This window comes from Rhamphochromis sp. 'chilingali', assembly GCF_963969265.1.
Source record: "Rhamphochromis sp. 'chilingali' genome assembly, chromosome: 2".
Lineage (NCBI taxonomy): Eukaryota > Metazoa > Chordata > Actinopteri > Cichliformes > Cichlidae > Rhamphochromis > Rhamphochromis sp. 'chilingali'.
In genome coordinates, this window is record NC_137930.1 from 25915152 (window position 1) to 25929659 (window position 14508).

The window sequence follows — 14508 nt, forward strand, 5'->3', positions numbered from 1 at the left end:
GCAAAGTAACTGGAAGCAAAGCATAAGGAAAGAAACTTTAACACAACCTGTTCTTCACCTGTCAGAGCTCAGTGACATCTGGCTCATAAAGCTGTTACTGTAGGGACACCTAGTGGCAGCTGATAGTACTTGCGTCTTTAGTCACCTCATAATATTGTTTGCTTGTGCTGCATCTATTTATTCCCGCTCTGTCCACTCTGATACTGTAATATTGTGAATTTCCCAACTGCTGGAACAACAAAGACTGTCTTATCCAAATGATATTAACATGCAAAGGTTCACAACATCAACTGTATCTGTCCATTGACTTTAACATACATACATAAAAATCATACATATCGCCCTCTGATGTGTTTCCTTTGTTGTTTTGGTGCTGTTTGGTTTGGCTGAATATCACAGGTAACATTTTTTATTCTGACATTGGTTCTCGTGTATTTTTCAGTCTGTTACAGACCTCCTCAAACAGCAGTGAGACTAATAAATAACCTAGAAAGGGGGAATAAAACATCTTTTATCAATATTATTTCCTGTGCGTATTAGTTGTCATAGACTTGCAGTAAGTGGGAAAAAAATATTTCCTTGTTTCCTTGACATGAGTGAGACAAGTTATCAGTGGCAGTGTTTGACGGCTATTCTTGTTTTACTTATCAACAAAGCTGTCACAATCAGTTTATCAGTGACACAGCAAATGGTTACAGTTTAACAGAGCTGTCATGTACACACTTGCAGCAACCTAAACTGGATTATACTTTATTAAATTTGAGCTATAACCCACTGCGATACAAATACTACCTGTTAGGTTTTTGTATCTCAAGTATCTTCACTTGAGGTATTTCCTTGTAGGTTTATAATTAACAATATTATTTGCTAAACAGTTACATATTTTAACACATTCATTTTTAAACCAACATTTGTGAAACCGTAAGATTTACATGCCAATCTGTACATGCATCCACTTTCAACTAGTATGTGCTTTAACGATTTAGATGATTAAATCATGATCAATGATTAAATCCACTCTTTATTACCCTCCTTTACATCTATGCCTCCTTCTTTGACACACTATCTCTCCAACACACACACACACACACACACACACACACCAAAGGTTATAAAGGTAATCGCTTTGTGTAAATGCTTCAGACAAACACGGGCAGCTCGAGCAACACTGCCGTTGTCCATCACAGCCAAAATGTCACAAGATTATTCGTATCATGGATTTTCCTACATAAACAGAAATGCAGAAAACAACACAATCAACACGGTGGCCCTTAGAAATGCGGCAGATATCTCCGTTATTGTGGTCTACTTTCTGGTTGTCCTGGGGGTCGGAGTATTGGTAAGTTTTACAATCCTTCACCTGATCATTCTTTAAATCCCCTGTCTCTGCAGCTCCCTGACATTTTTATAGCTTTAAGTTGTTTTGAGTTATTACATTTTCTGTTAATAGTAATAATGAATTACATTGCCAAAGAAAAAAATAGCATTTCTTTTTATGTTAATTTGAGAGGCAACTTACTAAATAACAAAGGTGTCATTCTTTACTAATAATCATTTTGCACAATTGACACAGTCATTTTTCTCAGCAACCTGGTACACAATAGCTTTCCACAGCAGATCGCAGACACATATTTCGCATTTCATAATGTTTATCTATCTTTTACTGTGATATCTTTAAGTTGTGTGAAATCACCCACAATTTTAAACATAAGAATTATACCATACGAACAAAATTACTGAGCCACGTAGCCATCACACCTACAAGAGCTGGCAGGCCATTGAAATACATCCTATGAAGCGCCCAGTTTACTCTGATGTTAGTGCCACAGGAGGGTTATTCATCAGGACTCAAACTGTAACCCAAACTCTGTAACTTTACATCGTCGGCTATTTTGTTGCTGAGTTGTTGGTAAATGTAATATCTAGGAGGGAAGACACTTAAGGGACTAGTTGCAACAGTGGTATTCTATTAGACTGGAGTTCTATTATTTTTAAATGACTCATTCTTCCACTAATATTTTTAAAGCACAGTGGCTAGGTGCTTGATTTCATACACCTGTGGCAATGGAACTGAAAACTTAAGCGGTGTGGCCAGATACTTTTGTCCATATATTGTATGTGATGCTTATGAACAGATTATCAGAGTAGTGTGTTGCTATTTTGCACAGATTTAATCATTTTCAAAAATTGTTCTATCACAGGCTATGATCCGCACCAACCGATCCACTGTAGGTGGCTTCTTCCTTGCAGGGAGGAGTATGGTTTGGTGGCCGGTGAGTATCTTTCCTTGGAAGACTCCTTTACTTTATAATCCATGCAAAGTAATTAGTTCTTATTGCTTTGTTCAAATAGATGGAATGTAATGTGATTAAGGGTGTCATAATAGAAGAATTTTATGAATTGTCATATTTTTATTAGAGCAATCAAGTGTGTAAAACCATTTAGTACTTATTTAGTATGCTGAGTATATGACCTTTCAAAAAAACCCATAATGGATTCTAATTGAATTTTAAAAGGAGCTACTGACAGATTTAACTGTGCTCTCCACAGATCGGAGCATCGCTGTTTGCCAGCAATATTGGCAGTGGCCACTTTGTAGGAATCGCTGGTACTGGCGCAGCTGCAGGAATAGCCATTGGTGGATTTGAATGGAATGTGAGTAACTGTTCTTGAGTCAGTTATACCACTTCTCATGTAGTTCTTGTCCCTGATACTCTATCAGTTATCTTTGTCATGTCAACTGATAGATTGTTACGAGAGCTCCGGCCTGAAGAGGATGAAATGAAACAGGATATCTGATTATTTCTTCTATGTTCGTGTTTTTCAGGCTCTTGTTGTGGTTGTCATTCTGGGATGGCTCTTTGTGCCCATCTACATTAAAGCTGGGGTAAACAGAATACTACTGCTACACACTGGCCTGAAAGCTCCTTATATGTATTAATTCTCCTATCCAAATGTGCATTCATAACCACCGTGTTTATCTACAGTGTGAGTAATGAGTAAAATCTCATCTGTTGTCGATGTATTTAGATCGTCACCATGCCTGAGTACTTGAAGAAGAGGTTTGGAGGACAGCGCATTCGCATTTATCTCTCTGTTCTCTCCCTCTTCTTGTATGTCTTCACCAAAATCTCAGTGAGTCCCTCCAAGAGATGCAGAACACACTGTTCCATTTGTGGATGATCGTGAATAAAATCCTGCATTTTTTACCCTTCCCCATATAGGCAGACATGTTCTCGGGTGCAATTTTCATCCAGCAGGCACTTGGGTTGAACATCTACCTCGCTGTTATTGCACTTCTAGCGATTACGGCACTGTACACTGTCACAGGTTTGTACGCGGAAGAAATACACTTCCTTTTCTACGGAACTTATAGATTGACATTTTCCTCAGAAACTACCCAAGAAGTGTTATCTACAAAAATTATATTATGACCGGGGTAAAGTCTTCCCAAGCCCATATGTGGTGATGTAGACACACACCACATACACACAATCTCTTTCGTTCCTCATTGCTGGTTTATCTTTGCTGAGTTGCTGTGGTTAATTGCCCATGGACTATGATAAGCCTGAATTGGCCTTCTGTTGCTGTTTTGTAACAACACATCCACAATTACAAGTCTTACAGAATGAGTAGTTACATAATGACATGATGAGTTGATTTTTGTTCTTTCAAACAAGTGTAGTCTGTTAGTTGTGATAAGATGTCAAGATTTTAGGTGAAAATGTTTACAGATTGATAACATTGACATAACATTGATAATCCTATTTTATCTCAGGTGGACTGGCAGCAGTGATCTACACAGACACTTTACAGACCATCATCATGGTTATTGGATCATTCATTCTCATGGGCTTTGGTAATATGACACTTATCATATATCACATATCTGTTTGAAAGGTTTAAAAAGTCTAATTTCCATATGATTTTCCTCAGCTTTCCATGAGGTGGGAGGCTATGTAAACTTTGAGAAACTCTACATGCAAGCTATCCCCTCAATCACGGGTAACATCAGTGCAAACTGCTATGAGCCCCGGGCAGACTCCTTCCATATCTTCAGAAATGCAGTTACAGGAGACCTCCCATGGCCTGGTCTCGTGTTTGGACTCACCATTCAAGCTACCTGGTACTGGTGTACTGATCAGGTGAGCAAAGAAATGAGCACTGGGCAGCTCAACTGCAGTTTTCAGCAACCAGTCTGTAGTGAAAAACTGAGACACGTTCAACTGATTGCCTCGGTGTGTTCACTAGACTCAATTTCTATACGGAGAGATAATTTGGAAGAAATTTATGTTCAAGGTGTTGAAAATGCAGATGGAGTCTTGGATCGAGCTGGGCACGTCAATAGTTTTTAGCAATCATTCACAACAAATGGGTGGTCATAAACACTGACTCAGCCAACTGATTTACTCACATGCACATTCATGCCCGTTCATACAGATTTAAAAAAAAAAAACAATATTCAAAAAACAGTCTGCAGTGAGAGGATAACCATGCTTTTAGTTTAGACGCTGGATCTCAGCGAGAGCCTGACACCAATTCATGTGACATAGAGCACACGCGAACAAAACACTATGGTATATCTATTTTCCGTTACAGAAGAAGATGATTTGCTTCTTTGGTTTACTCAGCAAACATTTTGAGTTCAACCACAAAGACTGAAAGTGGTTTGAAATCCATGACAACCACTTACCCACCCAGTCTATCATTCAGCCAAGTCCCCCTTATGCTCAGAATCAATTGGCCAGGCTGTTGATTTAAGCTTGATTTATAGTACTGTATTACTACAGCCTGACGTTCAGCTTTCTAGAAATGTTCATACATGTTGCACCAATGCAGACAAAAACAACTATGTAAACAGGGTATATCAATTAGCATAAGGATAATACATCTGCTAAACCAAAGAGACTGCAATTGTATCTAGTTTGTATCCTAACACGAACAACATATGTTGTGTTTTTAATTTTCATGGCTCTGACAATTCGTGTTTCAAGGTTAAGTAAAAGCCATGATCGTTCCAAATGTAGTTGTTTTTTGGTTTTTTTTCACATCAGCTCATAAGTGCAAATGTAAAAATGTAGTGTCAGCCACTTGTATAGGCTTTGCGGTCAATTAATGCAGGGCTAGGAACAGGTGTACACACAGAAGAGACTGGCAACGTGGCAACCAGAGACTGTAACAAGTCAATGAAATTCAGTATTCTCAAGCAACAATGAGTAAACTAACCATTGGCAATGCAAGCAGGTCAGCTGAAGGCTTATCAGGGGGCTTTTAGGACAAGCTGATAATAATGCCACCTAGAAGTAATAAGCATCACTAACATCACTCTGAGACCATATTTTTCTGATTTTGGAGATGTTGCACAAATGCAAGAACCACTACACTGCAATACCTGCAGCGACCCAAGTTAACTGTCTGTTGGGATCTCTGGATCTGTTTCCTGGTGTTTTGGACTTTTTGAATCAATACTGTATTGTGTTTTGAGAAAAGGGTTCTTAATTTATGTCTGGATTTAGTGATTATACTACTGTTGTTTTATACACAAGAGTGTTAGCCAGACAACAGGACCCTGGAATATATGCAAGCAAACTGCTTCCAAACAGGAAGCAACATGCATCAATAGAGAGCCAATGACTTCAAGAGAAAAAGAACAATACACTGGTGACCCAAAGTGGTTGGATCTTAAATTAAACTTTTAGCATCTTTAAGGTCAGCGCTCCAACAGCTTCAGCATTTATAAGGCTGATGAATTAAATTTCAAAAAGTAAAGAACATCACAGTGCACTCTGTGACATCCCTGCTGGCAATACAAATTAAACAAGTAAATAGCAATACATAACAAATGCTAGAGAAATTGATTTATGTTTCATGTCTCTGAAAGGTGTATCCTGTGTGGATACAGATATATTAAACAAGCCCATAAAAGCCCATGTTTTCATGATAGTTGATGATTTCGAATTTATAAGCTTTTATTTAACACCATGCGCACAAAGCCTGCTCCAATGTGACTGGACAAGAGAACTCTAGAAAGCAGATAAAAGCTTCTAGTACCCAAAGTATTTTCCATGACCACATATTCTACATATTATTTTCTAAAAACGAGTCTTGTTGAAGCTTTTGCTCTTGAACGTTCATAGATGTTCCTCTACATGTATAAACTATACTTTATAATTTGGAAACATATCATATGATTTGTGAAATCTTAGTTTGAATGTAAAAGACATTACTATTCTACAAGTATAATATTTTGCATCGAATCTCAATGAACTAGAAATAACAACTACCACCAAGTTTAAAAGTACAGTAAATGTGGGTAAAATTGTGATACCTGAGTAAATGTATTTAGTTGCTTACCACCACTGAATTGTACTCCCATTGTTTCCTAATTGTAGGTGATTGTGCAGCGCTGCCTCTCTGCCAAGAGTCTCTCTCACGTTAAAGCAGGTTGTATCCTATGTGGTTACCTGAAGCTGCTGCCCATGTTCCTCATGGTTTTCCCCGGGATGATTAGCAGGATCCTGTACACAGGTGAGTGTGGTTACATGTGTGTGACATGGGTGGCTGTAGCTCAGGTGGCAGAGCAGGTCAGCCGCTAATCAGAAGGTCGGTGGTTCGATCCCAGGCTGCATCCTGGCTGCATGCCAAATATCCTTGGGCAAGATACTAACCCCGTGTTTGCCTACTGGTGGTGGTCAGAGGGCCCGGTGGCGCCTGTGTCCGGCAGCCTCGCCTCTGTCAGTGCGCCCCAGGGCAGCTGTGGCTACAATGTAGCTTGCTATCGCCAGTGTGTGAATGGGTGGATGACTGAATGTAGTGTAAAGCGCTTTGGGGTCCTATGGACTAGAAAAGCGCTATACAAATGCAGGCCATTTACATGCAACTTATGTAGCAAGCTTATTGGTTAACATTATATTTGTAGTTCATGCACAAAATTATTCAGTGCTGACCTCACACACTGTGGATTTTCTTGCCTTTAATCTAGATGTGGTAGCATGTGTGGATCCAACCGAATGTGAAAAATACTGTGGGACCAAGGTGGGCTGCAGCAATATCGCTTATCCGAAACTGGTCGTGGAACTCATGCCTGATGGTTGGTGACCTTTGTCTTATGAGCTGTTAATAATAACTACAGGCTTCTTTGCTTATCTTTCCTTTTCTTGATCTGTTACTCTATTTCAGGCTTGCGAGGTCTTATGCTGTCTGTGATGCTGGCCTCTTTGATGAGCTCCCTTACCTCTATCTTCAACAGTGCCAGTACTCTCTTCACCATGGACATCTACACTAAAATCCGTCGCTCTGCTAGTGAGAAGGAACTCATGATTGCTGGCAGGTAAAACACATTTTCGTCGCTGTGTCTGATACAATGATTGTCTAAATTGTTGAATACTGACTGGATTTGTTTCAAATGTCTAGAGTTTTTATCTTGGTCCTGATTGGTGTGAGCATAGCATGGATTCCTGTGGTGCAGGCAGCCCAAAGTGGTCAGCTCTTCGACTACATCCAGTCCATCACCAGCTTCCTAACTCCACCTGTTGCAGCTGTTTTCTTGCTTGCCATCTTCTGCAAACGTGTCAATGAGACTGTGAGTTGCCTCCTTTGATTCAATGTTCTTTTTTTTTTTCTTTTCTAAATCAGATTTCCAGTGTGGTTTTGTGCACTGACATTATTTTTCCCATACCTCTGAGATTTATTGAAAAATGACATTTGTTTCCATTCTTGCTGTGGGTTAAATGAGATGATTGGTACAAGTCTCATGTCTGTACAGGAAATTAGCTGGAGCCAAGAGCTGGTTAGCTTATGTTAGCTTAGTATATGGACTGGAAATAAAGGAAAGCCTTTAGAGTGCTTTTTGTCAGAGCCGCTCTACACACAAGCCAGTTATCCCTGTGTATCATTTCGGAAATTTCCTGCTTAAAAACCTGAAAGTCAGAAAGCTTGTGAGGCCAAACTTTGATGCTCATTCACAACTAAATTACTGAGTTCTGAGGTCATCCAATTGTCACTTCTGGTGTGTGGAGACCTTAAGAATACCAGCATTTTGGGGGAGAATCAGTTTTAGGTCAGTAATTTTCTGCCTGGTCCTACTTTAGTCCAAAAGTGTTGCAAATGCTAGTAGGAGCATGTCATGGTGATAGCTTCCTAATTTTTGTGCAGCAAAGAGTGGTGTTGACGTGATCAAATGTACAGCAAGAAGGATCCATCAAAAATTATTCCCTTAAATACAATATTGTGGTAATATCACTCACTTTACTTGATTTAGACTGACCTTTGTCCTGTTTCTTTCTTTCTCCAGGGGGCCTTTTTTGGACTGGTAATTGGACTGGTTATTGGCTTGATTAGGATGATTGCTGAGTTTGTTTATGGGACAGGTAGCTGTGCTTCCCCCAGTAACTGTCCCACTATCATATGTGGCGTTCACTACCTTTACTTTGGGATCCTCCTGTTTGTCATCTCCTGCGTCATCATTCTGACAGTGTCTCTCGTGACCAAACCCATCGATGACAAACATGTAAGTGATAAATTATTATTATTATTATTATGTAAATTAGGGGAGAGCATTTACTCCAACATAACTGTCAAGTTTTTGATGATTGTCGCCAAAGCTCACCTGCCCACAGCACTTTAGGCAGCCATAGATCAGCCAATAAGCAGTCACTTGGTTTGCAGTGACACATTTTGGTTTGCTTCGAGTTCACTATTATTATAGTGAGAATAAATCTGTGAGAATAAAAATTAAACCCTCATATTCTTACACATACACACCTCATCGCTACTAAAAACACCAGTAAAAACAGTAACTATTCTTAATGTGCTGTAACAAACACCAAGAAGCTTGTATAAGAGCAAGAAGGCTAATTGTCTAATTCTAGGCACTCACATGTCACAAGAAATGTTTTACAGAACATTTGTGTTCTGTAAATCTTTCGTGTCAGTGCGTTTACTCACTCAAAACGATTACAGAACTTTGCATTAACCCCTTAAAGGGAGCAGCTGAAAGAAGAAGACACAATATTAAATTGAGAACCCCAATGATCAGATGAGTGAGGACTTGGCAATGATGTGGAGGAAGAACTCCCAGCAGAACCAAGATCAGGGAGTGGCAGTCAGCAGCTCAGGGATAAGAGGACAGAAAGGCATAAAAGAAGAATGTACAACCAGGATAAAATACAAACTACAAGAAAGAGCAGACAAAGGTTAATGCCATACAACAGCAACATAACAACAACTGAGGAGTAAAAAGAGGAGTGCAGCTAATAACCACAGGCAGCTAGCTATTTAAACGGCAGCATCTACACATGAAAAACTACTTAAGTCTTTACTGGTGGCCTTCACATCTCCTCAAGCTGCCACGCCTAACTGCAGAGGACAAAAGTATTGTTGTTGACATCACTTAGGCATTACGCAAAAATTGTATGTTTGGCTGATGGTAAAAAGATATGTGCAAATTCCCATTTTGTATCTTATTATATTAATATTTAGTGACTATATTATTACTTCAATGCAAACAAACTAAACATGTGATCTATGCAGCATCTTTGATGTTTCTACAGCGCAAAAACTTACTGCAGTCTGAATAGTAATTTCGTAATAACAAAGTGAGTCATCACCAGTCTCTACAACCACATAGCCATCTAGTCAAGTCTTTGCATGAACCAACATTTAGTAAGCTATTAAGAAGCACCCCAAAATAAAATGACAAATAATCTATTTCTCACCACATGCTTTGTCATTTGACTAGCTGTACCGACTGTGCTGGAGCCTGAGAAACCGCACGGAGGAGAGGGTTGACCTTGAGATGGATGATTGGGCTGATAACCAAGATTCCAGCAGTGAGGACTCAGACGGTAAGGAGCTCACGTACCCAGCATACATACAGAGTAAATATGCATTCATGCACAGATACATGCAAACTTTCATTTTTCTTGTTTCTTCTTTTGCAGATGATGAGCCTGGCTTCTGTAAGAAGGCGGTGATGTGCTTCTGTGGCCTGGAAACCAAGAAAGCCCCCAAGCTGACTAAAGAAGAAGAGGAAGAGCTGCAAAGGAAGCTGACAGACACCTCAGAGGTGCCTCTGTGGAGGAACGTGGTCAATGCCAACGCCATCATCCTTCTGTGTGTGTGCGTGTTCTGTCATGGCTATTTTGGCTAAGAGTCAGCTGATTTCAAGTGCTCTCTGACTCTCTAATTTATACAAATATAACACACCACTCAGTAGCCCTCAACACTCTAAAACACAACCATGCACTTGCAACTATATTACAATGTTTAGCCTTTGATGTAAAATATATTTTTGTAAAGCACTGTGCTTTTCATGAACTTGTCCTGGTAGATCGCACTGTAATATATGAACACATATTGCACTTACTGTAAAACATGTTAAAGTTGTGTATATTCATATTTGCATGCTACCCATTGTCCCTATGAGTTTTCTTTGTCGTCTTAACAGAAACATTCAAACAGCTCACGACAGGAGCTGCAGGTGTGCATCCACCTGTAGAGACCACTCTCACGCAGTAAGCGTTATGTAAATGTGTGGTTTTATTTGCAACACATATTAACCACAACACGATAAAATGAGCTGCAGCACACGCTTGTAATCTATTTAATTAATGATTAATCTGTTCAAAGCCAATCTCCAACTAAAGGAATTGTAAAAACGTCATGAGTGTCTTTTGTACTTTCGAGTTTACACATGAGTGGGGAGAAGGGGAATAGAGCATGTCTGTTTTAAAATTCAGGATTCTGTCTTTTGTCAGTGAAGAAGGGAGACAAAATAATATGCAATACACCAGCAAGTGATCTGTTATATAAAACCAACAAAGCACAGCATGGGAGACACTTTAAAATTCCTCGAATTACAGTGTGTGCTACCTCATTCCACTTAAGCTCTGTTTCCTGATTATGTGTGCTCAAAGTCCATTAGTGCTGTCACTTCTTAAATCCACACACCTTACTCTGTGTTGTTTTAGGTGTTAATGAATAAAAGCATCTCAGGGATGAAGTGCTGAGAATCACTCAATAGTCATGGCTGACTAACTCTACTGCCCTCTAATGGTTTATTCTTGTTTCTGTTAAACTAAATGTAAAATATTTGTTTTCTGATTGATTGTCATTTGGCTAAATTTTTCTTCTCTAACTGAGGATGAATTTCATTCGTATTGCTCGGTAAACAAATGTTAAATTTCAAACAAACATGTAGTACTATTTTTGAATTTACTAGGAGGCCTGTGAGTCATTCCCATTAACTCTATCTTATCAGTAACTCTGTGGTTAATGTGCACTGATTGCAGATCACCAGCATATGAACAGTTGAATCATTTATGATTGCTTGGACCTTCAGGCTCTGTTCCCTTAACTTTTATATCTTTTACCTCCAGCTTACTCTTCACCAGGTGTATATTACTTTATAGCTCCCTGCAACTAATCTCTGGCAGATCCAAACGGTAACTAAGCCTAAAAAAAACCTAAAACAAACCAACAACCTGAGACAAAATATATGCTTATCTCACTCCCCCTGGGCAGAAGAGGTTTTTTCCCTTCTTTTTTTTTTCATTTTATTGCTAGTGTGCAAACACTGTCTGTAGATCAGCCTGTCTGTGACGAGGAACTGGAAGTGTTTGACATTATTTCGAAGCTGCAAACAAAAGATTGAGTGTATTGTGATATGCAGCATTGTATGACACTGTGCCTCTGTTTAAGGAAAAGAAGAAATGAAAATGAAATAAATTATCTTCAGTGTGTTCAGCCTAATGTCCATTTAAAATAAGGGGAAAGGGCTTGTGATAACAAATGCTTAATAGCACTGTGAGCACTTGAGGACTGAATGTGCAGCACAAGACTTACACAAGTTGTGTGATTAAGAATGCAGTGAGTTTGATGAGACATGAGCCTAAAGGTCCCTCACCGTGCCACCTTTATGCAATAAAAGGCACTGGTTATGACTCTCTATAAATCAGTTCCTAACTGATACTGAGGACGACAAAATGTCTCCCAATAAGCTTCACAAAGCTACTAAATGATTACGTCTGGTTATGGAATCTTTACAGATTTATAACAGGAAGCTATATCTGTGACCAACACTCAAATGATACTGAGTGAAAACGGCACATATTTGTTGTTCTGTAAAGATCCCAATCAGCGTTTGACACAGGAGGAAGAACGCAGGAGAAGACAAAGGTGGCTTAGACACAGGCGCCATCTAGTGGCAGAAGATTGGGGTTGGGGTTTAACATGACATGTGATATTACACGTCCAGTTTAATTGTGTAATTGGTGTGGCACTGGCTGTATTCGCACCCAGCACTCATTTGACTGTAAACTGACACCAGTGGAAGTGCTTTCTAATGAGTTTGATGTGTGTGCTGGATGATATCCTACTTTCTAAACAAAACTACAAAATCATCAGGAGAAACAATTTTCATCTTTCATGCTTATATAAAATTATTTCAGTTCTGTGTTCCCAAACAAATCAGAGCTGTTGTACCAGGAACGACATCATTTCACGCCCACCTCTTCTTATGCATTTGAAAAACAAGTATTATTAAATTTAACTGTGAATTTCAATGGTCAAAACCTGCATGTACAGAACCAACAATCAAGTCAGTTTAAAAATGCTTCAAAGGTTTTTCTTTCTCCTTTCTTCAAAAGGAGTTATTACTTCTTTCCTGTCACAAACAAATTAGTTTCATCTGACACAATGAAATTAAAGAGGGAGGAGAATTTTAACATCAATACAAATACACATGATGGACAGATGATGGACCTATGCATTATATGTTCCTAAAGTTATGTTTTTTTCATAGTGTGAAACATATAAAAGTTATACTGACTTTGTGTTATTAAAGGGTTACTTAAAAATACCAGGCAGTTTATTCCTGGCTACACTGGATGGTGTGCAGTGCTGTTTATAGCTGCTATATTGGACAGATGTAGATGAGCTGTGGTGTTCATGGTCTGTGTGAGGCTACGTTAAGTTTAGCAGACATAATTTTATTAAGGTGATGATACTGATTAAATTCATCCACTGAATATCAACTTCATACAAGCTTTATATAGGCACCACTCAGTACAGAAACTGTACTTGCACCCACAATGCAAATTATTGTGACTTATTTCTAAATAATTCTGTTCCCCATGTTGCCCCCTACCTGCCAAATCCCACTTTAACTTTAGTAATTGATTTTACTCATTTTTCTCTGTGGGTGCTAAGGCTAAGTCACTCTTTTACAATGCAGGTAACAGCAAATACAGCTAGATTTCTTTTACGCCCTTTGCTTTTCTCTGCTTTCTCTGGGATGAAATAAAGTTTATATTCCTTCCAATTAATATTGTTTTAAACCTGATATTAGTATGATACTCTTAAAAAAACGCTTTGTTTTTTATGGGCCACCTCTGATTATACATAACACCAGCAGGTACTTGGCAGCCACCTGGCAACAGCAAAAATTACCTGTTTTCTCCTTTTTGCACCTCCGACACCTTATGAAAGCATCCTGTCACTTTAATTTCAAGACAGCAACACTTCATCTATAACCAGAAAAGCCGAATTACAGGCCCTGTGTTACTTAACCTCATCATGTTGCATAGCAACCACCTAGCCATGGTCTCAAATGACCTACTTTTTTGTATTTGTGCACCTATGCCTTATAACAATCATTACTGTAGCATGGGCATGCACCAGTAAATAAAAATAACCGAGGTGCTAATTAATTGATAAGATATAATTACTTAGTAGCTATTAAAATAAATTACCTCTCATTGGTGCTGGTAACAGCGTGTATTGCGCAATATTTTTTGACACGTGTGTAATGGGAAATTAGACATTTCATCAAGCAGCCAGCTTACCTTCAGCTTCAGATATTAATGAGCAGATAGTTTAACTTTAGCCTTGAGCGCTCTCCAGACATCCTGTCTAGCCCTCAGCAGAAAGCCACAGATTTCACATGCACTCCCTCCAGCTCCGTATAAAGCCAGGTGATTCATGGCCTCTAAGGTAAGGTAAGGTACGGGGAGTGGGCCTCCTTTTTTTTCCCTACAGCATGCTGCCTTCAGGGAGACAATGCTACATGAAAAATTCTGCTGAAAATATCTTCGAGTTAGTCACTGAACTGTTTCGATTCACATTTGGGTCAGATTTATGCAGCAGCATTGATTTACTGTAGTCAGCAGTTGAAGAGTTATTTTATTCTGCAGTTGTACTGCAGTTTTTAGACTTTTAAAATCCAGCTATTAAATGTGACTGTCTTTGTGAATGGTGTAGTCCTGTATCTATAGCAGGCACCATGAATGTTGGACATTCTGCATGATTTCAAACATGAATCGTTACCTGAGGCAAATGCTAAAAAATATGCTAAGAGGGAGCTAATTGGTATGCAGAGTTGTCAAATATATTATCCATTTGATTCCCACATTATGTAAGCAAACCCCTATTGCTTTAATAGAAAATTCACATGCTGTCTTTTCCTACTTTGATCTGAGGATTATCTATTGGTCAGCATGAAAGCTTGAG

At 39.0% G+C, this 14508-nt stretch overlaps 1 protein-coding gene across 2 annotated transcripts; it reads left to right on the top strand.

Moving 5' to 3' along the window:
- The first annotated feature begins 1158 nt into the window (after positions 1-1158).
- On the top strand, positions 1159-11618 carry LOC308392623 (sodium/glucose cotransporter 1-like). Of its 2 annotated transcripts, XM_080875727.1 has the most exons (15): positions 1159-1339; positions 2202-2273; positions 2551-2655; positions 2828-2887; positions 3031-3135; positions 3225-3330; positions 3779-3859; positions 3937-4145; positions 6393-6528; positions 6983-7090; positions 7180-7330; positions 7414-7582; positions 8294-8509; positions 9740-9845; positions 9942-11618. In XM_080875727.1, exons 1-15 carry the CDS (start codon positions 1193-1195, stop codon positions 10148-10150), a joined length of 1980 nt encoding a protein of 659 aa, XP_080731853.1. In that variant the 5' UTR covers positions 1159-1192; the 3' UTR covers positions 10151-11618. The 2 variants fall into 2 exon arrangements, with proteins under 2 accessions (XP_080731853.1, XP_080731852.1); XM_080875726.1 differs by having other exon boundaries at positions 9740-11618.
- The last annotated feature ends 2890 nt before the right edge of the window (positions 11619-14508 follow it).